Source organism: Orcinus orca, chromosome 2 (assembly GCF_937001465.1).
Source record: "Orcinus orca chromosome 2, mOrcOrc1.1, whole genome shotgun sequence".
NCBI lineage: Eukaryota > Metazoa > Chordata > Mammalia > Artiodactyla > Delphinidae > Orcinus > Orcinus orca.
The window spans coordinates 90,888,767-90,914,232 of NC_064560.1; the positions used below are offsets into that span (position 1 = coordinate 90,888,767).

Here is a 25,466-nt window from a genome sequence, read left to right on the forward strand (position 1 = left end):
CTGTTAACTGTTTCCTCTGGCAAGAAAAGGTTTTAAGTTTTTAAGACCAACGGGTGTATTCCCATTGGTCTGTCTTTGCTTTTGTCGCTCGCCTCTGCTTTTGGTGTCATATCCAAGAAGTCACTGCCAGATTCAACTGAAGCCCTTCCCCCATGTTTCTTCTAAGAGCGTAACAGTTTAAGGTCTTACGGTTTTGATCTTTAATCCATTTTGAGTTAATTTTTACATATGGTGTAAAGTAAGGGTCCAACTTCATTATTTTGCATGTGAATATTCAGTTTTCCCAATGCCATCTGTCTAAAGAGACCATCTTTTTCCCATTATATAGTCTTGGCACTCCTGTAGAAAGGCATTTGACCATATTGTTTCTGGGCTATTTTGTTCCATTGGTCTATATTATCTACCTTTCTGTCAGTACCACACCATCTTAATTACTACTGCTTTGTAGGATGTTTTGAAAACAGGGAGTGTGAGGGCTGGAACTTTGTTCTCATTAAGATTGTTTTGGCTACTCAAGAGTCCCTTGAGATTCCACAGAAATTTAAGGATTTTTTTTTTTGTATTTCTGCAAAAAAATGCTATTGGGATTTGATAGGAACTACACTGAATCTGCAGATCACTTTGAGTAGTATGCACATTTTAACAATATTAAGTCTTCTAATCCATAATTATGGGATATCTCTCCATTTATTTCTATCTTCTCTGAATTCTTTTTTGTTATGTTTTATAGTTTTCAATCTCCTTGGTTGAGCTTATTCCTAAATATTTTATCCTTTTTGATGCTATAGTAAATGGGACTGTTTTCATAGTTTCCTTTTCAGTTTGGTCACTGTTAGTGTATAGAAATGCAACTAATTTTTGACTGTTGATTTTGTATCCTGCAACTTTGTTGAATTCAATTCAAACAGGTTTGTTTTGGGTTTTTTTGTGGAATCTTTGGTGTTTTCTACATAAAAGATCATGTCATCTGCAAACAGAGATTATTTTACTTCTTCCTTTCCAATCTTTTTTTTCCTCCTTGTCTAATTGCTCTGGCTAGAACTTCCAGTGCTATGCTGAACAGCAGTGGTGACAGTGGGCATCCTTGCCTTGTTCTTGGCCTTAGAGGAAAAGCTTTCAAGTCTTTCCACATTGAGTATGATGTTCATTGTGGGCTTTTCATATATGGCTTTTATTATGTTGAGGAAGCTTCCTTCTATTTCTAGTTTGCTGAGTGTTTTTATCATGAAATGGTGTTGAATTTTGTCAAATGTTTTTGTCAAGTTTTTTTTCTGCATTGATTGAGATGATTATGTGGTTTTTGTCCTTCATTTTGTTAATGTGGTATATTACAATGATTTATTTTTGTATGCTGAACCAGCCTTACATTCCAGCTATGAATCCCACTTGGTCTGGTGTATGATCATTCTAACGTGCTGGTGAATTCGGTTTGCTAGTATTTTGTTTACGGTTTTTGCATCAATATTCATCAGGAATACTGGTATGTAGTTTTCTCAGGTTTTTTTGTTTCATTTTGTCTTGTCTTGTTGTGTCCTTGTGTGGTTTTGGGATCAGTAATGCTAGCCTTACAGAATGAGTTCAGGAGTATTCTTTCTTCAATTCTTTGTAAGAGTTTGAAAAGGATTGGTGTTAATTCTTCTTTAAATGTTTGGTAGCATTCTCCAATGAAGCCATAGGGTCCTAGGCTTTTCTTTGTTGGGACATTTTTCATTGCCGCTTCAATCTCCTCACTAGTTATAAGTCTGCTCAGATTTCTTATTTCTCCGTGATTCAGTCTTGGTAGGTTATGTGTTTCTAAGAATTTATCCACTTCTATGTTATCCAATTTGTTGGCACAGTAGTGTCTTATAATCTTTTTAATTTCTGTGACATCAGTTATAATGCCTCCTCTTTCATTTCTAATTTTAGCTATTTGAGACTTCCCTCTTTTTTTCTTAGTCTAGCTAAGGATTTGTCAATTCTGTTGATCTTTTCAAAAACCCAACTCTTGGTCTCGTGATTTTTTTGGACTGTTTTTCTATTCTCTATTTCATTTATCTCTGCTCTAATCTCTCTATTTTCCTTCCTTCTGCTGACTTTGGGTTTAGTTTGTTTTTCTTTTTTTAGTTTCTTGAGGTATAAGATTAGGTTGTTGATCTGCGATCTTTCTTCTTTTTTAATGTAAGCATTTACTCCTATAAACTTCCCTCTTCTGCTGCATCCTGTAAGTTTTCGTATATTGTGTTTTTATTTTCATTTGTCTTCAGATATTTTCTAAATTCCCTTGTGATTTCTTCTTTGACTCACTGGTTGTTTAAGAATGTATTGTTTAATTTCCACGTTTGTGGATTTTCCTGTTTTCCTCCTGTTACTGATTTCTAGTTTCATCACACTGTGATCAGAGAAGATACTTCATAATGATTTTAATCTTAAATTTATTAAGACTTGTTTTGTAGCCTAACATGTGCTCTGTCTTGGAGAATGTTCTGTGTGTTCTGAGAAGAATGTGTATTCTGCTTTGTTGGGTGCAGTATTCTGTATATATCTGTTAGGTCCAATTGGCATACAGTGTTGTTTAAGTCCTTTGTTTCCTTATTGACCATCTGTCTGGCTGTTCTATCTATAACCAAAAGTGGGGTATGGAAGTCTACTACTATTATTATATTGCTGCCTATTTCTCCCTTTAGTTCTGTCAATGACTGCATTATATATTTGGGAAAGAATTTAACAATTTAAAGTAATAATATAAAAAGCCTGGAGTCAAAATACTTTCCCTATAAAAATGACTGGCTATACAGTAAGGAATAAAAAGATAGAAGAATATATACAAAATTATACATTTGGTGATTTTTATTAACTTCGCTGTATTTTTTTCTGTACTTTATAGACGTTTAATAGTGAACAGGAGTTCTCTTAGCAATTATAAAACAAAAAAGATTTTTTTTAAACAGCTATGCAAAGTACTCTATTATAAACTACTTCATGAGCTAATGACTTTTTCATATTGTTTGAGGTTTTATAAATTATAAAAGACTAAGATATAAGACAAATAACACTTAATTTTTGTTTAAATTTTTTGTTTAAGAATAAATAACTTCATCTCAGATTAGCAGGATTCCAATATTAAAAGCTTTCAATATCAGGCTTGCCTGAACAATCCTGGCAAATCAGGAAAGAGCTGAGTCCTCTTATTTTCCATACTTTGTCCCCCAATTTAAATATGATTAATTTGATTAATTACAGAAAAGGCAATCAAAATATCAAAGTAATTTACTCTCAGTTTTTCACATATTTTTGTATGAAAGCATCATTCAACTACCATTCCTACTGTTGGTGGACCTGACATCAAACTAGTTAAGAAATAAACCTTAACACATTTTTGGAAACTTTTCCACTACCAGTTTAATCATTCGGTATGTCTTGAGCCTTATGTTTATTTTGTAGAAATGACTGAAATTGATCTCATTTTCTGGTTTAAAAACATTTCTAGTTGATTTTTATATGCATAACCAATTCAATTATTCAGGCTAAACAGAATAGTTTTTAATTGTTGTTAATAGTCATTGTTGGCAAAATGGTTAAATTGAATGTGTGAATAATCATGGCCAGATTTTTATTCAGAAGTATACTATTTTAAAAAATGAAATTTTAATAAATATACTAAGATAATAAAATGCATTATGTGGAGATTTTACACTTAAGTCTGAGAGAAAGGCATTTAATAACCACAAGCAATATTTAAATATAACTTACTAAGAGTAGAAAATTTTTATAGACATATATTTGTTTAGATTTCAAATCCTAAGACTACATGATGTCTTTTACTTTTCATAAACTCTAACAAACAAGTGGGCATGTTTCAATTTAACAGAACTTGTTAAATACTGGAAATACTTAATAACCAAAGAAAATGTATATTAAGCCTCCTGGAGAGCAAATATTAGTTAACACTTACTGGACATAGTAGAGAAACCCTCAGGCTGGTTGTAGCTATTTCACTGTCTGGATCCGCAGTCAATTTCTCTTTAACTGACATTCATCAAAGAGAAAACAAACAAACAGAAGTTTATTAAAGATACATCACCGATGCAACATAAGAAAAAGAATGAGGAACTTAAAAAAAAAGAACTCAAAAATAATCTGCTCAATTATTTTCCAATCAATTGAATGAAAAGATAAAAATTATAAGGTTCATAATCTCTACAATAAGCAAAGGAAGGAAAACAACTGTATATCTATAGACTGACTACATTTCCTGTAAGTCTCCTATTTCTCACCCACAAAACAAAAACTGCATTGCACTAACATAAAGGAAATTTATATAGCAGGTTAATATATTCAGCTGATGGCACACCATCTTCCTTTTATAACTCTAAGATACTGGATAAAGATTTTCTTTCTTTTAAACTATGACAATATTATTTTAAAAGAAACTAATAAAAAACTATAAAACTAACATGTATAAGTTTTTACAATGCTCACATAATACAAATATTTATTGTAAACACATTAACTCTAATTTCAAATTATAAAAAGAAAAAAGTTCAATTGATTTTTTTACCGTATGATTATTTGAGTTTTATATTTATTTATCCATAACCTAATTAATTATGCTACCTTGGGCAAGTCAGTCCTCCTCTCTGAGCTTAATTTTACTTCTTGGAAAATAACAGCCTACACTAGATAATCTCTACATCTTCTCAGTTCAAATTTCCTATGGTTCTTAAGAGAGGAGGCACTGGTAATTTTACTTTTGAAGCTATTCTGTTACTCTCAGTCAGTCTAACATAACAAGGACCTTTTTTTAAAAAGAAAAATTTATTTATTTTTGGCTGTGTTGGGTCTTCGTTTCTGTGCGAGGGCTTTCTCTAGTTGTGGTGAGTGGGGGCCACTCTTCATCATGGTGCGCGGGCCTCTCACTGTCGCAGCCTCTCTGTTGCGGAGCACAGGCTCCAAACGCGCGGGCTCAGTAGTTGTGGCTCACGGGCCTAGTTGCTCCGTGGCATGTGGGATCTTCCCAGACCAGGGCTCAAACCCGTGTCCCCTGCATTGGCAGGTAGATTCTCAACCACTGCACCATCAGGGAAGCCCAACAAGGACCTTTATACTTCTCATCTGAAAACCTGAGACATGTTACTTCTGAAAACCTCAGAACTTTAATTAAACTTCAGCACAGAAGTGAGACTGGAAATGCCTAAACGTAATATTTCAATAATTTTAGAAGCTGTTCCAGAATAACTTTAAAGTCTATATGTGTAAGGGGGCACAAGTGGAGTAGTTGTGGAGTCAATCATAGAATTTCAGAGCTGAGGCACAACTGAATGTGACAGGAAGGAAGGAAGGGAGGGAGGGAGGGAGGAAGGAAAGAAAGATACAAGAAAATGGAAAGGGGAAAAGTACTTGGGTAAGGAAGAACAGTTTCAGATGTCTGTTGAACTGGTAACTATTTATAAGAACTAAGAATTCTGGGCTTCCCTGGTGGTGCAGTGGTTAAGAATCTGCCTACCAATGCAGGGGACACGGGTTCAAGCCCTGGTCTGGGAAGATCCCACATGCCGCGGAGCAACTAAGCCCGTGCACCACATCTACTGAGCCTGTGCGCCACAACTACTGAGCCCATGTGCCACAACTACTGAAGCCCACGTGCCTAGAGCCCATGCTCCGCAACAAGTGAAGCAACCACAATGAGAAGCCCGCGCATCACAACGAAGAGTAGCCCCCGCATGCCGCAAGCAGAGAAAACCCGTGCACAGCGACGAAGACCCAACACAGCCAAAAATAAATAAAAGAACTAAAAAAAAAAAAAGAATTAAGAATTCTGCCTTTATTAAACTTGATGATCACAGAGTCTGGATTTTTTTGAGATGGTCCAAATCTTAGATATTCTATTCAACTGCCTCCATAAACTAGTGGATCTCAACTAAGATGCACATCAGAACTACCTATAGAGCTTTCTAACTTATAACTGCCCACTGAACCAAAATGGGGAAGAGGGACACTAATAAGTAGTTTTTAAAAAGCTCCAGATGTGATTCTGATGACAGACTAAAAAATCATTTTATGGCCTGGAAATTCAAAATTTTTACAGTCTATATAACTCATAGGCTGTCTATCACATCTAAAAAGGCACACAATCCGTGGGTTTTAGTTTGGAAAATATAGTTATCATATCACTTATGCTAATTAATATTATATGTAAATTATGAAAAGTATGCTTTTGCCATTATAGACCCAATGTTACTCCAACCTTTCTTATAAAGATACATTTAACAAACAGTATCCTTTTAAAGGTGACAAACAATTGCCATACGAAACAAACATGTAAATAGAATTCTCATGTAATTCCTAACCATTCTGCATGTCTTCACCAACCACTCCCTAACACCCACCACGCACACAGCAATGGGAACAGTAACTGACTTTACATCTTATCTATTTAAACTTCGAGTTAAATGAAGCAATATCATAGATCATAATATCAGCCTTATGCAAAACAAAGTTCAGTGTTAGTACTTTGAAAAAAAAATGAAAAAGGAAAGGCAACCTGAGGTAGTGGTTCAGAGCACAGGATCTAGAGCCAGCCTAGGCTGTAATTCAGCCTTAGTCATTTAACTTTTCCATGCCTCAGTTTCCTCATCTTGTAAATGGGAATAATAACAGTACCTCATAGCATTGTTGTAAGGATTAAATGAGTTAATACAAATAAAATGCTTTAAAATAACCTAACATTATACTAAATAAATATTAGTTATCACAACTTAAAATAAAATGTGACTTGTATGTTTATTTTCTCTCAGAGGTGAAAGAATTTTCTGAAATTATTTTAGAATTAGCTTATTAATTTCTATTTAAAAAAAAAAACTTCGCTTTTCACCTTTGCCATTATAGACTCAATCAATTCTCTCCTGTGAAGATATTTTTAATACTTTAGGATCTTGATTGGATTGAATTTAACCTACAGATCAACTTGGAGAGAACTGACATTTCTCCAATAACAATACTGAGTGTTCTGATCCATTAACATGATGTATCTCTTCATTATTCAGGTCTTATTTTAATTACTCTCACCAATGTTTTATAGTTTTCAGCATACAATTGTGCATATATTTTGTGTAACATATTCCTAAGTATTTCATATTTTTAAAATTCTTATTATTTGAATTTCAATTTCCAGTTGTTTACAGCTAGTAGAAATACAATTTTTATTAACTGACCATGTATTCTGCAACCGTGCTAAATTTACACATTGGCTTTAGCAGCTTTTTTGTAGATTTTTTGGATGTTTTCTATACAATGAAGTCATCTTCAAATAAAGACAATAATTATTGTTCATTTCTAATCTGTATGCTTCTTTTTTCTTGCCTTATTGTGCTGAATAGGATCTTAAGGGCAATGCTGAATAGAGGCATTAAGAAAGATATTCTTGCCTTATTCTTAGGGGTGAAGATTTTTACCATTAAATATGATATTAGCTAAAGGCTTTTTGTAAATACCCTTTATTATACTGAAGCAGCCCCCTTCTCTCTATTTTGCTGAGTTTTATCATGAATGGATATTGAATTTGACCAACTGCTTTTTCTGAATCTATGGAGACGATCACATGATTTTTTCTTTTTTTGTCTGCTGAGATGAGAAGGTGAATTATATTGATAGATTTTTGAATGTTGTATGAACCTAATATTCCTGGAACAAACTCTATTTGATCCCTATGTATTACCTTTTAATATACTGTATTTGTCAAAACAATTCTGAAAAAGAAAAATAAAGTTGGAGGACAACCTGATTTCAAGAATTACTATCAAGCTTTAGTAATGAAGACTGTGTTATTGGTATAAGGATACATAAATAGGTCAATGGAAGATAATGGAGTCCAGAAATAAATTCATACATCTATGGTCAACTGGTTTTTGACAAAGGTGTCAAGGTAATTAAATGGAGAAAAAATTAGTATTTTCGAGAAATGTTATGGAACAACTGTTATCCGTATGGGGAGAAAATGAACCTCTAAAGCTTACTTTGCATCATACACAAAAATTTATTTAAAATAAACTGTAGACCTAGATCAAAGAATAAAACTATAAAACTTCTAGAAGTAAAATGTTTGTGACCTTGGGTTGGACAAAGATTTCATAGTATGCAAAAAGCACAAACTATAAAATAAATGCAGGGAAAAGTTGAATAGATATTTTATCAAAGAAGCTGTAAGGATGGCAAATAAGCACATGAAAAGATGCTTAACATCGTTAGTCATTAGAAAAGTTCATATTAAAACCACACGACATATCACCTACACAGTGACCAGAATGGCTAAAATCAAAGCAGCCTGACAATATCCACTGCTAGAGAGAATGGGGAAAAAACTCTAAATCTCAAATCTTCTTGGTAGGAATGCAAAAATGGAATATGCACTTTATAAGAAACTGCCAACCTCTTTTCTATACATTTATCATGTGACCCAGCAATCCTAGTCCTGAGTATTTACCCAAGAGAAATGAAAACGTATGTCCACAAAACTGATACTCATATGCAAACTGCAAATGTTTTAGCAGCTTTATTCATGATAACGAAAAACTGGAAGCAATCTAAACGTCCATCAACTGATAAATGGATACCCAAATTACAGTACAGATAAATGGAACACTACTCAATAATAAAGAAGAGCAAACTACATGAATGAACCTAAAACCATTATACTATGTAAAAGGAGCCAGAAACAAAAGGCTACATGCTGTGGGATTTCAAGTTCTGGAAAAGAAAAAACCACTGAGACAGAAATCACATCAATGGTTATAAGAACTGGGGGTAAGGAGATGAGACAGAATGCAAAGTGCCACAGGGGAACTTTCTGGGGTGAAGAATGTTACATATTTTGATTGTGGCATTTAGTTCATGATTGCATACACCTGTCAAATTCATCAAACTGTACACTTAAACAGGTGAATTTTTACTGCTTGTAAACTATACTTGAATAAACACAACCAAAATAAAAAAAAAGAAGAAAGGTGTGGGGGGGAATCAGTATGTTAAATTTCATAAGAAAGTGAAAAATAAAAATAAGACATCAATATTCATCCTGCTGCATCAACCAACACCGGGTAAATCTTTCAGTCAGGTTTTCTGGTGTCACTGTGAGCTGCAGCCGTAACAGTATTTTACTATTTTACTATATGATGATTAATTTACTAAAATTAATCTTTGAAAATCCCTGTTGTCATGTGCTATGAGAGTTAGCCACTAGTCACATGTGGCTATATTTAAATTTAATTAAATTTAAAATTCAGTTCCTCAGTTGCACTACCACATTTCAAGTACTCAACAGACACATAGTACTAGTGGCTATCACACAGGACAGTGCAGATATAGAACATTTCCATCACCACAGAGTGTTCTATTAGTGCTGTTCTAGGTTTTCAAAAAAATGTCTTTCCTTTTCAGAATTTTTTTTTTTTTTTTTTTTTTGCGGTACGTGGGCCTCTCACTGTTGTGGCCTCTCCCATTGCGGAGCACAGGCTCCGGACGCGCAGGCTCAGCGGCCATGGCTCACGGGCCCAGCCGCTCCACGGCATGTGGGATCTTCCCGGACCGGGGCACGAACCCGTGTCCCCTGCATCGGCAGGCGGACTCTCAACCACTGCGCCACCAGGGAAGCCCTCCTTTTTAGAATTTTAAGGCTGTAAACAATTGAACATATTAAGTCCAATACTTAATTTTATAAGCAAGAAAACAGAGGCACAGAGATGTGATCTTTTACTCAAGAACTCTTTTCATCAGTTTACTTAACAAAAGTCTGAGGATCTACTATGTGCCAGGCCCTGAGCTAAGCACTAGGAATTCAAAGAAAGATAAGATTAAGTTCCTGCCCAAAGGAACTCATAGTCTAGTAGAGAGCAAAGATACTTCTCTAATGTGCTGTAATGGAAACTAGCTCAAAGTCAATGCATCAACTCTGGGGGTTCTGAGATACCTCCTGGAAAAAGTGAAACATGAAGGATAACTAGAATTTAGGCAAAGTAGGTAACAGGGAAGTCTGAGGCACAGAGAACAATACTGGCAAAGCACTGAAGAAAAGAAAAGAATTCATTATTTTTGGAGTAAAAAGAATGAGAAGAAGAATGAATACAGATGACACCAGAAAGTAATAAGCAGGTGCCACACCATGGAAAGCTATATGTTTAAGTCATGTTAACAAGTTGGAGTTTTTATCCCATTGGTGTTAGGAAGTCATGGATTGCAAAGAAATGGTAAGATTAGATCTGTATTAATCACTTAGATTGCTACCAGAAGAGAGATATAAAAAGGGGGGCCAATGGGCTTCCCTGGTGGCGCAGTGGTTGAGAGTCCGCCTGCCGATGCAGGGTACACGGGTTCGTGCCCCGGTCCGGGAAGATCCCACGTGGCGCGGAGCGGCTGGGCCCGTGAGCCATGGCCGCTGAGCCTGCGCGTCCAGAGCCTGTGCTCCGCAACGGGAGAGGCCACAACAGTGAGAGAGGCCCACGTACCGCAAAAAAACAAAAAGGGGGGTGGGCAAGAAAGGAGAGGAATATATAATTCAAGAATAGGTTTTTAAAATAAAGGCAGGATATGAGAGCTTAAATGAGGTCAGTGATGGTAGGGAAAGAGAGAGCTCAACAGAGTTGAGAAATATTTAGGGTTTATGTCTGATAGAACTTAGTGAGTTCAGTTTTCACTACTTGAATCTGAGGAACCAGTGGTATATTTCAGTGAAGACAGTTAGCTATGTGTATCTACATTTGAAATTCAGGGGAAGGTCTGGAATGAAAATATGTATTTGGGAGTTGGTGCTAATTTAAACCACAAGAGTAAATGTGATTATCTCTAGGGAAAGTATGTATGTCCTTGTAGAGACCAAGGACAAAAACCCAGGGAAAACAAACATTTAGGATACTACCCTTAAGAGTATCCATTGAAGGCAAGTGATTGAGAAGAAATAGAGATGAGAATTTCAAGGAGACAGTTGTTGGTATGAAATGCAGCAAAAATATCTGACATAAACTGAAAAGATAAACTTTAAATCTGGCAATCAGATTGTCACTTGTGACATCTGCAAGAGCAGTTTCAGTGGAATGATGGGAGTTAAAAGTTCACAATGGGTTGCAGTGAGGAGGTAGAAAGGGAAGTTTAGATGACTCTTTGAAGAAACTAGGATGAGAACAGGAGGAACACAGATCTCTATCTAGAGAGTAGCTTGCTTTTGTATTTTCTAAAGGATGAAAAAGACTCGACAGTGAAGGCTGACAGAAAGCCTATAGAGCGGAGGAAGGAACTGAAAATACAGGACAGAGAGCAGGTAAGTGAGCAGAGAGGCCTCGTAATGCTGTTTCTGAGCATCTCCATCTGGATGCCTCATAGACATCTCAAATACCAAAAGTCCAAGAGTGCACTCTGATCTTGCGTCTGCAACCGGATCTTTTCAACACTGTTTTCCATTTCAGTAAATGGCACTACCGTGTAAGCTGGTGCCTAGTAAGTAAGGAACCTAGAACTCCTTCACTTCTTTTTCTTCACTCCCCACACGTAGTCACCACTTCTCCCCTTTAACACCTCTCAAACCATCAACTTCTCTCTATTTCCATCACCATTACTTCAGTTCAAGACATCATCATCTCTTATCTGTACAACAGGCTCCTAACTGGCCTCACTACAACAGCCTAGCTCCCCTTCAATTCAGTCTACTAAGTGAACGTTTTATTGCCCATATCTGATCGTACCACTCTGCTTAAAAATCCTCTAAGGGTTTTTTATCATCTGTCTTCATATCATCTATATGAACTCACCCCATGGCTATCTCTCTGGCCACTTTCCTCCTTTGTTCTCTCCACTTCAACTCTACTGGCCTTGTCTCTTGGCATATTCTCCTCCCATCTGGGGCTTACCTCCTCCTCATCCTTATAATTGTGTCTTAAACATCACAGCACCAGAGAGGACTATGTTCTCCTGCTGTTACCTCCAGAGTTCCCTGTCTTTCTTCTTTAAGACACATGTCACAACTGTAATTCACTAATGACTTGTACAATCATTTAATTCTGTCTTTCCCACTGGACTGCAAAACTTCTGACGGATGCAGAGACAGTATGTGTTTTGTTTAAGGCTACAGTCTCCTGTGCCTGGAACACAGTAGACTCTTAATACAATTTCTTGAATGAGAAGAATAAATGAATAAAAAATTAACTTTGGGCAGGAAACGGGACATTTCCTCCTGAGATTGAAGAGAATAAATAAGGATGGGTACAAATGAAGATAAGTTGAAAAGTAGTTTTGTGACATTAAGGAAGAAATGGGCAATTTAGACAAGTCACATCTTATAGCACCGATTTTCTTGCGCTGACAGTGTTGAAAGAGGGGGAATATGGCTAAGGTTTAAAGTGATTGCTAAAGGGAAAAAGAAGAGGAGACAGGAACTTGACCAAGAATTAGTAAAGGACTGCTTTGTGATAGTGGTGAGGGGACAACTCTACACGAAGACGGAAACCACAATACAAAAATCTACTAAATCAAATGAATCAGCGTGGATTTCTCTGTGAAAAGTCTAAATACCATTGACTTTATTTCAAGAATAATGTCTGATTTGACTAATAAAATTTTGCCAGTAGAATTCATTGATAAGATTAAGAATGACTTACAATGAACATATTTGTGGGTAATTTGATTCTACAAAATATCTGAGAAACCCACCAACATTTTCTTCTGTCAAGTTGTTTCACACAATCTTTTAATTACATAATTAATTTGTTGGGTAACTTATTTCTTTAGAGATAGCATAAAGGCAAACAATCTGTTCTTTAGTCAATTATGACAAATGTTTTATTGGTAGGATCCAAATTAAAGTTTTGTTGGTTCCCCAAGCCAACAAGATAAGATACAAAGTTCCACAAAAATCCAACCCAATCTGCAACTACTCTCCACCTCCAGGATTTATTAGAGATGAAATAAACCACTTTTGAATTAAGTACCTTTTGCTGCTTAACAGTGGCTAACAGTGGTTTGTTCTAGTAAATAAAATAACTCTAGGCTCACCTTCCCACTCTCCCTCCAGATGGTGCCACAGCTGCAAGCGGAGAAGAATTTACAGCTTGAGCAAAGACAGCTTGCCTTATTATTATTATGCAACATAACAGCTTCATCAGCTTTCAGCTTTATTTCTTGGTATGACCTTTTCTACACAGGCTCACACAATTCCATAACACTTTCTGACTAAATGAAATTCTAACGCTATGTGGCAAATACGAAGATTCTCAGGAGAATGACCAGAATGGAGTGTGAAAAAAGAAAAATTCTTCTCTTGTGTGCTCCTTCAAAGCAGGTGTCTGTCCCTCCTCTTCTTTCAGGATCCCCCACTCATCTCCTTGTCCTTGCCAAAAGGTGCTTCCACTCCCCCAGACCTCAAACCAGACCTCTAGCTCTCCACTGTCTATCAAGGAATGCCTACAGAGGCATTAGCCACTAGTGTGCTCCTCCTGACTCAGAATATTTTCAATTTTAAAAGGACCCTTTTTATACAGAAAAATCCTTCAATGAACTCTTGAGGGTATACTGATATTCAGAGGTAATGGGATCTTTTAATCCGGCATAGAAACAGGTTAGAAAAAGAGATAAAAGCTATGTCGCAAAGGGAAACAAGAGGAAAGGTGGTCTTACTACCTTAGTTTCTTTCTACCAGAATGTTCCTAACTACAAATCCGATAGTGGGCTTCATTAATCAACTCACATCAAGAATCCGTAAAGGGTAGCTATCGAACCCCCATCTGTAAAAGCTTTGTTCTCCAAGTGCCCATCCCCATCCCCCAATCCATCTCTCTCTCACAAAGAAGAGAATAAAGGAAGAACTTAGTTCAACTCTTTGGAAAGGCCACCAACCTCTGGCCTTAACCCTCAAACACTGAGGCCAGAAGAGTCAATGTGCCCCTTGCTACCTCTCAAGTTCACCTGAACAAAAGGAACCATCTAGTTATTCCTACCTAAGAACCTAGATTTTGAAGGAGCTTTAGATATGATGTGGTATAAACTTCTTGTTACAGATGAAGAATAAGAGATTCAGAGTACGAGTAGACTGACTTTCCAAGGCCACATAACTGGTTAAAAGCAGAACCTACTTCATTATTATATCTACCACCCCACTGACTCTCTTTTTACTTTGTTAATGCAGGGATGTTGTCATCACATATCCTTGGACATTTTTCCTGGATAAACCTTAAATATAAAATAACTCTTGTAAAATATATGCCAAGATTTCCTTTCCATCTCCTAGAATTCCTGAACACTTATTTATTTTTATGAAGCTTTGGTAAAATATTCTTCTGTATTCATGTACTGACTTTACAAAGTTAATTTTAAGATCAGTAAAATATAAACTATAAAATATACGTCATGACAAAGATATTAAAACTACTCTTTTTTTTTTGGCCCCGCCACACAATGTGTGGCATCTTAGTTCCCCGATGAGGGATTGAACCCGTGCCCCCCGCAGTGGAAGCGCAGAGTCTTAACCGCTGGACTGCCAGGGAAGTCCCTAAAACTACTCTTAAGCCTTGAATTACTCTAGCTCACAAATCAAAGTTTTCAGTGTTTTAATCCACTATGACAAGCTCTAGTAAAAAAAATAAACCCTAAAATTTCTTCAGTTGAAAAACACTATTCTAACCTTTACCAAAATAGTTCAGCTGCATAAATAAAATAAAGTTATCATACGTACTTAAAGCTCTAGAATGATCCGGATTCCTTATTCCCTTTGCTCGTAACCTCTGAAGAAGAACTGTTGAGGACAACTGTTTTACAAGATACACTGCCATGGAATAGTTCTGGAAAAAAACAAACAAAAAAAAAGATGTAGAAAGCAAACAACATACGTAAGTAAATAGGTACATCTATTTTAATCCCACAATGATAGGGAAAGAAAATTAACACCTGTTTAAAACACCTACTGTGCGCCAAGCACTATCTTAGGTGTTTTCATGAATGGTAATTCATTTAATCTTAACCAAAAAGCTGCTGAGGTAATCCTATTTTTATGGATGAGGAAAGTGAAGTGTAGAAAAGTAAAAGAACTTGTTCTAATTTTGCAACTTTCAAGAGATAATGCCAGGTCTGTCATGCTTCTGTATTACCTGACTACCTATGCTTGAAGTTAATCAATTTAGGCACTTATGTAAAGAACATTGTTAAAAATAAATATAAACCAATGCCAATAAGATGTCAAAGTCATCATAAAACATATTTAGCAGGTAGCAGTAGCTATTTAAAAAATTAGACTGGCATCCTAATCCATTTAATTTCTCTCTATGCCTTTAACTAGTTTTGAAAAGACCCTACTTGGGCTATTATCACAACAAGCAGAGGGAATATTAAATATTTTCAAAGAGAAGCTGATGGTTTGGCAAAAGAACAGATGAATATCCATTACCAGCAGAGGGACTACCCAGAGATGGTACTAGGAGAAGGGGGACAAAGAAAATAGTTTATCAACAAGCCAAGGCAAAGTAAAGGGTACATGACTGGATAAGAGGAAGAAAAGAGGGCTGAGGCTTATGAAGGGTAAGAGAGAGATCTAAATGAGAAGGCCCACTTTCCACTTGGTGTTGGAATCAAGAGATTTGGAAAGAAGCAAAAGGAAAAATAATTATTGCCATCTTCTATTTATTAGCTACATACAGTTTTACACACACTCTTAATATATACTATCCACTTCATTTAAACCTCAAAGAAGGCCTGTAAGAGATACGTAGGGCAAGTATCTTTCTAAGTAAAGGACTGATAAAATGGAGGCACACAAAAATGCTTTTAATTTTAAATTTTAAAAAATATATGTAATCTGCTCATGATCATGCACCTGCCTGATGACAAAGGTGGCACTAGAAATCAAGAGGAAAGTGAAGGGACGTCAGGACAATGGACTAATGGCCAAGGCCAGTGTAGTTCTCTATAGTTCTTGACTTCACATACCATTTGCTTTGACCCTCCTAACCTAGTCTAATGTACATTCCAACTTTCAGTTACTTTCACACTTTGGAAAATGCATCCCCCTCTTTTGGCAAGAAGAGAATATATTGTACAATACCCTCTGGAAGGTCAAATTTTCACTTAGAGTTCAGAAACCTATCCGTGTTCACATGCTACACATTTTCCAGGAAAAAATGAAGTATCAAAAAAGCTAATTTCGGAGGGATAAATTAGGAGTCTGGGATTAACATATGCATACTACTATATATAAAATAGATAATCAACAAGGACCTACTGTATAGCACAGGGAACTCTGCTCAATACTCTGTAATAACCTAAATGGGAAAAGAAGCTGAAAAAGAATGGATATATGTATATGTATAACTTGAATCACTCTGCTGTACACCTGAAACTAACATTGTAAATCAACTATACTCCAATATAAAATAAAAATTAAACATTTTTTAAAAGCTAATTTACTTTCATTAATAAAACCCTTAATTTATTAATGAGGAACAAATAACCTTAAAACTTACCAAAATTTTAGACACACAACATACCAATCTAATATAAAACTAAAAAGCTCCTTTTAGAAAAAAAATCCTTATTCACCTTTATTATTTGATTAATGGTTCACGTATGATAGAAACTGGAGAAATGCTAATTAACACTGTGAAATTATTATATATACTTACAGCCTGAATCTTCAGAACTAGTAATCACCCTAAGGCTTTATATAAATTTTTAAGGAGAGGTCAAGTAGAAACTACAAGTTCAGTGAAAAGGTATGTTCACTCTAGTTGAAACATGTAACCAGATAAGAAATTAAAAAAAAAAAAAAAGGAAGCAAAAAGAAGGTCAGGTATTAACAAACACCACTTGTACCAATATGGAATTAAATTTTATATCACATGAAAGAGATTCAGCAGCAACCCCGCCAAAACTCCACCGTGGTATAATATCTCTCTTAGGTACATGATACATTGTTCCTGCTAACGCTTCAAAGTACTACTTAACTCCAACTACTGAAATATATTGCATTACACTGATGTTTTTGTCAAATGCTTTTTCAAAGTCTTCAAAATTGTCTATCAAGTTTATAGGACGTTTTCTTCATTATTAAGATATGATCTCATTAAGTGCCCCTTACACCAGTATCTAAATAACTTCTCTACAAACAATGACAATTTAATAAATGGCTAGATGCAGTGATTACTCTGAGGTAGGATAAGAAGTTACAACATAGTTCACTTATTTCCTTCAAGCACTGTACTAGCTCTTCTTTTTCTCTTATATTACAATTTTTAAAATTGAGCTATAATTGACATATAATATTGTGTAAGTTTAAGGTGTACATCTTGACTGAATAGAGTTATAATATATTGTAAGACGATTACCACCATAGCATTAGCTCTTCCATTTATTTCCTTTGAAGACATAATGCTAACACTTCTCAATGGCAACTAATAATACAGAAATTAATCCCCAAAACAGTAAGAGATCCTACATGAACTATTCAGAGTATCTTCACAAGCTGAATAAAACTAGGATCAAAAACCAATCTAATAAGTTATCTTTTGGGCTTCAGAAAAGAATAATTTTCTTTCAATGTTTTATTTCAAAAAGAAGGTCTCCAACTTGTAGATCATGGTCTACACAAAGCTTACCTGGGAGATCTTCAAATCACTGAAGATTACTGTTTTCTTTCTGAGGTGTGGAAGGCTTCCCATGGAAGAATACTTCCCCCTCTCCTCTAGTGCTATATATCAGCAACCACATTTCCCTCCTCTCCCACAGTTTGACTTCTTTCATAGTTCACTGTAAACACCCTGGTGTTTATACACTTTTCACACACAGACAAAACCCAAAACATCTGCAATACCCTCTTCAAAAAGGGGGACAAAAACAGGGAGCCCAAGGTACACTAGAAAAAAACATTTAAAAGGATTTTAAAAACCTAATAGTGACATACTGATTAGGTAAAGAAAAAATATATAACCTTGATAGATCCCAAAAAAGGATTTTGATAATATTCAAAATCCATTTCTCTCAAAGATATACAGTAAAAAAGAGGACCATAGGATTATGTTATTGCTATAATTAAGTTCTATCAAAAATCAATAGCCATTATAATACTTAATGTTGTGACACTAGTATTCTCATTAACGTTAAGGAACAAGCCAAGTATGTCCACTAGCACTCACATTACTTAACATTGTTCTGAAGGTTCTAGACAGCACAGAGAACAAGAATAAGAAATTATGGCCTAAGTATTAGGATTATCATTATTCATATAATGATACATCTCAGACTCAAAACTGCCTATTTGGAAATACCAAGAAACCTACTAAAAAGCTATCAGAACCAATACGTGAATTTATGTACTAAGTAAATATTCAACAATAACTAGCTTTTAAATAAAACAATAAATACATTTTTTAGAAAATATAACAGAAAAAAGATCTATTTACAATAGCAGTAATAATAATAAACAACACAAGAATCAATAAAAAATATGGAAACTTTGTAAGAAGAAACCTATTAAATTACTGAGGAACATGAAAGAGGATTTGAATAAATGGAGAAACATACAGTTCCTGAAATAAGGACATTAAATACTGTAAATAAGTTAATCCTAAGTTAATATACAAATTTTAAAGGCAAGCTCATTTATTCCCAGAAAGATTTGGGGGAATAATGCAGGGGAATATGTCTTACTCCATGCAATTACTTTTTCAACATTTTCACTCTCCTCAATGCCCCGATTTCTTCTCTCACTCTCAGCAGACTTCTCTCACCTCCTATCTCACAGACTTAAGAGAATTCATCAGATCAGAACTTACCACTTCTCCAGTACCAATCATATACATGCATCCAATCCTTTTATTCCACTAAATAAAGAAGTTGTCCCTCCTAGCTACAATGAGTTAGTTAATGAAATTCACTATTATTTTTCTCGTGTATATTTAATCTCTTCCTCCCAAGAAGATACCTGCCATCATCCTTTATACATGTTTAACACTCTCCCATTAAAGCAAACAAATAACTCTCATCTCAAATTTCCCTCCAGCTCAGCTGTATCTATTTCCAAAGCTACCCTTCTATAACTATCTCCACTGCCTTACCTGTGCCTGGTCACAATCGGGCTTCTCCTCCCACCATTCACCAAAACAGCTCATGCTAAAGTCAACTTTATGTTTCTAATCCAAAAAGTATTTTTTTAGATTTCAACATACTTGACTTCTCAACATCTGTTCAGTACTGCTTACCATCTCCTTTTTTTTAAATAAATTTTATTTTATTCACTTATTATTTTTGGCTGCATTGGGTCTTCGTTGCTGCGCGCAGGCTTTCTCTAGTTGAGTGGGGGCTACTCTTCATTGCAGTGCGCGGGCTTCTCGTTGCAGTGGCTTCTCTTGTTGCGGAGCACGGGTTCTAGGCACGTGGGCCTCAGCAGTTGTGGCTCACGGGCTCTAGAGCACAGGCTCTGTAGTTGTGGCACACAGGCCCAGTTGCCCCGCGGCATGTGGGATCTTCCCGGACCAGGACTCGAACCCGTGTTCCCTGCATTGGCAGGTACATTCTTAACCACTGTGCCACCAGGGAAGTCCCTGTCCTTCTTCTTTGAAACTCCTCCCTTGGCTTCTCATACCCACCCCCCCGTTCTGCCCCACATCTCTGGTACTATTTCCCCATGTCCTCTGCAGGTTCATTCTCTTCTATCCAGTATTAAAAGTTATAGTTCCTCAAGAATGGTAAGCCTTCAACACTCTCTTCTTTTTACTTGTTACATTTCCCCTAACCAATGTCAGCCTGCTTGTATGGCTCTAGTAACCACCAATATGCAGATGACTCATTTTCTTTTCTAGCCCAAACTTATCCTCTGAGCCTATATGCCCAATGCCTCTTCAGAATGTCTCAAAGGCATCTCGAACTCAAAAGCTTCAAAACTGAACTCATGATTGTCTCCATGTAGTCCTCCAATACTCCTTCCTTCAAAGCAAAGCAAAGCAAAACAAAACGCACCTAAATTCAGTCCTTTTTCAGTGTTTCCTCTATCTCAGTAACATTATCATTTACCTTGTCACTCAAGCCAGAAACCAAGGAGTCATCCTTGACTTCTCCCTTTCTCTTAGCCCCTATTTCTAATCCATCACTTAGTCCTACAGATCCACCAATTTATCTCCATCCCCAGTGCCACCACTCTAGACTAATATACTATTTCTCTCACTAATGCTTCAGCAATAGTAAGAGGTAACCTCTATGCATGACTCTGGTCTCCATTCAAGCTGTTCACCACTCTGAAGAGTGGCCTTTTCTAAACAGAAATATGGCCCTGTAAACTTTCTGCTTAAAAAGAGAATATCCTTAACATTAACATTACCTCAAAGGCCCTACACGGTTTGGTCCTTTTTTACCTCTCTAGCTTCATCTTGTATCCTGTTCTTCCGCATTCTATGTACTCTAGCAATTCCTCCTCCCTTTCAGTTTCTTAAGAAGAACTAGGCTCACACCTGCCAGTGGACTACTCTGAATGTTGTTTTCTCTGAACCTTTCACCTGATTCCTTCTACCCTTCTCTCAGCTCTTAGCTCAGTCATTACTTCCTCAGGGAAGCCCTGCCTGACCTCTCTCTAGTGCAAAGTGGCCTTTAATACTCTAAAATCACCACACACATCTTCTTTATAGTACTTATAATACCGTTCACATTTTCGTGTGTGACTACCTGCCCCCTAGATCCCAAGCTCCAAAAGAGTCAGGACTTTTTTTTCTCACTATGGTACTGCCAGTCTTCAGCAGAGTACATGGAATATAGCACACATTCTATAAATTTCAAATGAATTAGTGAATAAACATGAGCTCATATCATAAAACTGTAATAATCAAAACTATTCTGAAATTGTGCCGGAAAAAGAATGCTAGGCTAAGAAACAATACAGAAAAGTTCAGAACACACACAGGATAAATCAAAGCAAATACGTAATAATGGTGGCTTCAGAATTAGCATTTATTTAGTCAATGGTATTAGAACTGGCTATTTAAAAAATTAAATTTGTATTTCACACTACACATAAATTCACAATGGATTAAATATTTAAAGGTAAAACTAGAAACCTCAAAAGTCAAGAAAAAAATATAAACAAATTATTTACGTAAGATTGGGAAGGGCAGACAGACTAAACTTGACGGAGGCTGACTGGAAAGACTATAAAGAAACAAAACTGTGCAACTAGAGATTATAATACTAAGTGAAGTAAGTCAGAAAGAGAAAGACAAATGCCATATGACATCACTTATATGTAGAATCTAATATATGACACAAATGAACCTATCTATGAAACAGAAACAAGTACGTAGAGAATAGACTGGTGGTTGCCAAGGGGGAGGGCAATGGAAGAGGGTAGGAGTGGGAGTTTGGAATTAGCAAATGCAAACTGGTATATATAGGATAAATAAACAACAAGGTCCTACTGGATCGTACAGGGAACTATATTCAATATCATGTGATAAACCATAATGGAAAAGAATATGAAAAATAATGTATATATATGTGTATATATATATGTAAAACTGAGTCACTTTGGCGTACCGCAGTAATTAACACAACACTGTAATTCAACTATACTCAATAAAAAATAAATTAAAAAAAAAAACAAAACTGGTTAAGATTTGGCTCCATAATAATTTAAATCTTCTACACATTAAATAAAGGGCAATAAACTAGAAACAAACATTTGCCACATGTAAAAGAGGGTTAAATCAATATATAAAGAACTCATAAACAATAAAAACAGCAATACAGAAATAGATACTGATATGATTTTTAAATGTGAATAATCACAAACATAAAATATGTCCAACCTCAATAATAATAAGAGGAGTACAGGGGCTTCCCTGGTGGCGCAGTGGTTGAGAGTCCACCTGCCGATGCAGGGGACACGGGTTCATGCCCTGGTCTGGGAAGATCCCACATGCCGCAGAGCGGCTGGGCCCATGAGCCGTGGCCACTAAGCCTGTGCTCCGCAACGGGAGAGGCCACAACAGTGAGAGGCCCACGTACCGCAAAAAAACAATAATAATAATAATAATAATAAGAGTACTAATTAAAACAATGTAGTACCACTATTTACCTATTAAAATTAGTAGAGATCTTAAAGAAAATAAAACTCAATGTTATCCGTCGACAGGCACGTGAATAAACACAAAGTCAGAGAATAAATCTGTACAACATCTTTTGGTAAGGCAATCTGCCAATGTACACAAAATTTCTTTAAATTCTGATGCTCTTTGACTCAGCAATTCCACTTCTGGGAATTTACTCTAAGGAAATTACCATGTATGTATGCAAAGTTAGAGCTACTAGGATGGTCTTCAAAATGTTCTTTGAAATAGTAATCAATCAACCAAATAAATGTTCAACAACAGGGAACATCATATTGGAATATGATGTAGCCATTTAAAATTATGCAGATGAACATGAAATGACATAGGAAGATGTTTATGAAAATTACTCAGTGAAAGTTATCAGGTTATAGAACACTGGGTAGGGCAAGATCCCATTTTTTTAAATGGGAACATGTTGAAAATTCATTGTGAGACAAAAATAAATCCTTTTGCAACTCATTTTATTTACACAAAAGCTCAGGTAGCCATGGAGATTAACCATTCCTTATAATACAAAAATCTGGTAGAAACAAAAATTTACTTACTCTTCCAATTTCTGCAGTCCATGAAACAACAATGGTGTTTGGTACAGTTGTGGACAATCGGACAAGTGAGGTGATATTAATTGGTCGGCTGGGTCGCTTTGGTTCCACACCATTTTTAGTAGGTGGAAGATAACCCTAAGGATGAAATATAATTTATTTCTACTTATTACTTCCACAATCATTTCAACTTCCATTCCTTAAAAAAAAAAACCTACAAACTACATATGAGAAAATGAGTATTTTCATTTAAAAGTAGAGAAGCAAACGTTTGTAAGAGTTTCCTGTATGTTTCTCTAAACAACCATACAGTCGCATAGTAAGCCTGAGAAAAATACTGGTGGCAGAACTTAAAAATCTCTAAAATTTAAGAATCAGGTTGAATTCATAAAGAGCTTGGATAAGTATATAAGGACTATTTTAAAGGTGAACAATAACAGCCCCCACTCCTCTGTTAAAGGCACAGCATTCTTCAAATCTCTATTCAACCAAAGCTTCCAGACTCACACGAATACATCTGAGGTTTTGTTGAAACAATCTCGTCTTCCCAAAATTCAGTAAAACACTAAAGCTACCACACCCAACTCCTAGACTATGTCTCCATAGCTAATGTCACAGCTGTTAATTGTACACAGTTGGTACAAGTGTTTCACTCAGTCACATGAATATATATCCAAAATAAAGATGTTTTCTTAACGAAAAATATGATTAACAACAGCTGTGATGACTTATTTGCTAGCTATGTTGGCAATGCACTTTTTAAAAAAATAGCTTTTGGGACTTACTGGAAGGCTGCAAGGTTTTGTATTCACTTTCACGCAAAGATTGGGTGGGAAGTGATCTTCTTGTGGACAACTGGTTTCTGATAAACAAAACCTAAACAATAAAGGACAAGTTTAATTACCTTTATTAAAGGATGACACCACATTAATATTTTTGTTCCACAGCTAATCTAAAAGATGGTCAAACTTAATAACAACAGCAAAAAACTACTAAACCTGAATAAATACATGAAATAGGTTCAAAATAAATAATTCTGTCAATGTAGAGTTTCAGTGGTCACAACTACCAACCTGTAGTTCTCTTCATAATATTTGAAGTCATTTGTTCAAGCATGTTTTGGGGGGGAGGAGGTGGGGAAGTGCTCTGTGGTTGAATAAATTTAAGAAATTTTGAATCAAAAAATAAATTACGTTTCCTCCATATAGAACTTCTCAGAGCTAGGCTAACAATAACTGTAACTTTTTAAGAGGGAAATATAAATATATAGTAGTTCCCAAATTTATTTGTCTGTGAAACATTTTTTTGGTTCTCAGCAGACTATACTGAAAATGCTAGAAGTCCATCCCCGGGATCAAGTTCTGTCCACCAAGCCCAGGTACTCCATTATTCCCTGAAAACTGAAGATGCTGAATAATAACATTAATTGTATTATATCCATTATAATATAATATCCATTATAATATCCATTATATCCACATGTTAGAATACTATTTTAGAAACTCATGAAAACATTTATTTCTAAATTAAATGCGTTATCTTTTGGGAAAACCAAGGACAACTACATAATTTGTACATTCTCACTCCATTCTTACATAGATCAAGAAATAAATTATTAATTTGCTATTTAAGACAACTATTCTTGATTATTATACTTCCTTATTCCCAATATAGAGCTGAGGCTCATTCCACTTTACAGAATGTTCACAGCACCTTTGAGTTACATGTTAAGAAGAATGCTATCTCTGAATTCTGTGAAATATTCATCATGCACAAACACCTTCTCTCAACATCTTGATCTGCCTGCCATGCAATCTGTGTGAGGGAGTGTCCACAAAATGGGACAATTTTCTATATAAAATGTTATGGGTACATATAAATATATGGTCCTCTTTAAGCAGGGACAATCTGTAGCTTCCATTAGATTCTCAAAGGGGTTAGAGATCCATATAAAGGTTGAGAATTACTAATCTACAAAGATTTTCTCAAAATATACTTAGCAAACAGATGTCAAAGCCCACAAGATCATCTCTAACTCCAGCAGAAGCTTCTATTACAGGCCAGTTCTTTACTTTGCAACAGTAAGAGGATGCCATAAAGCTTTTAATCAATTACTCCAATGCAGAGATAAATTAGCAACATGAACCTGGCTGTCAGAAGCTACAGAAAAGCAATAATTTATATGACTAGTTGACTGCTATTCAATTAAGTAAAAAGTGAAGATCTAAATCACCCTTACAAACCGAAGACAAAAAAAAGATTTTAAAAATGGGGAACAAGAGCAGAAAGTTTCTATATAGGAGTTCATGGGGGTGGGGAGGGGAAACAGATAAATGAAAACAGATTAGGAATCTAATAGAGAAAATATTGATCCTAATTCTGACCAAATTGTTTTCATGTTTTAGATAAAGACTTATAATTAGGATAGTGGAAGGTATACACTCCCAACTTAATACACTGGGATTGCTGTAGGGGGTGAGGAGGGGATTAAAACAATTTAGTAAAATACAAAGAACCACCTAACAATTACCAAATATAATACAAAATGGTTGTTTTTTCATCAAATTCTGGAGATAAATTTGATGGCTAAGCCATTTTTAACCGTCAAGATCCCCTTAGAATCTCTGAATTTATCTTAGAAAGAAAACGTTCCTTTGGAATGTGAACCATACCTCTTTGCTGCTTTAAAGAATGCATGCGTACGTTAGTACTAAGGATAGTAACTAGATCTTTTGTTTTAGAGCTATGGTTTTCAAACTTTATTTTAGTCTTGGGATACTCTCCTCAAATGAAAACTAACCCAGAAGTCAAACATGTAGAACAGACC

The 25,466-nt window shown here is 35.7% G+C and overlaps 1 protein-coding gene across 2 annotated transcripts in view; it reads right to left on the reverse strand.

Annotated features, from left to right (window-relative positions):
• The window catches only part of PIAS1 (protein inhibitor of activated STAT 1), a 121,803-nt gene that overhangs the window by 20,807 nt on the left and 75,530 nt on the right, over window positions 1-25,466 (reverse strand). For both annotated transcript variants that reach the window (XM_012535410.3, XM_033439940.2), the window contains exons 5-8: window positions 23,425-23,515; window positions 22,643-22,777; window positions 14,690-14,795; window positions 3,935-4,008 (exon numbers count right to left, since the gene is read on the reverse strand). In XM_012535410.3, the coding sequence (XP_012390864.2) occupies window positions 3,935-4,008; window positions 14,690-14,795; window positions 22,643-22,777; window positions 23,425-23,515 (406 nt within the window). The remainder of the gene's footprint in view (window positions 1-3,934; window positions 4,009-14,689; window positions 14,796-22,642; window positions 22,778-23,424; window positions 23,516-25,466) is intronic.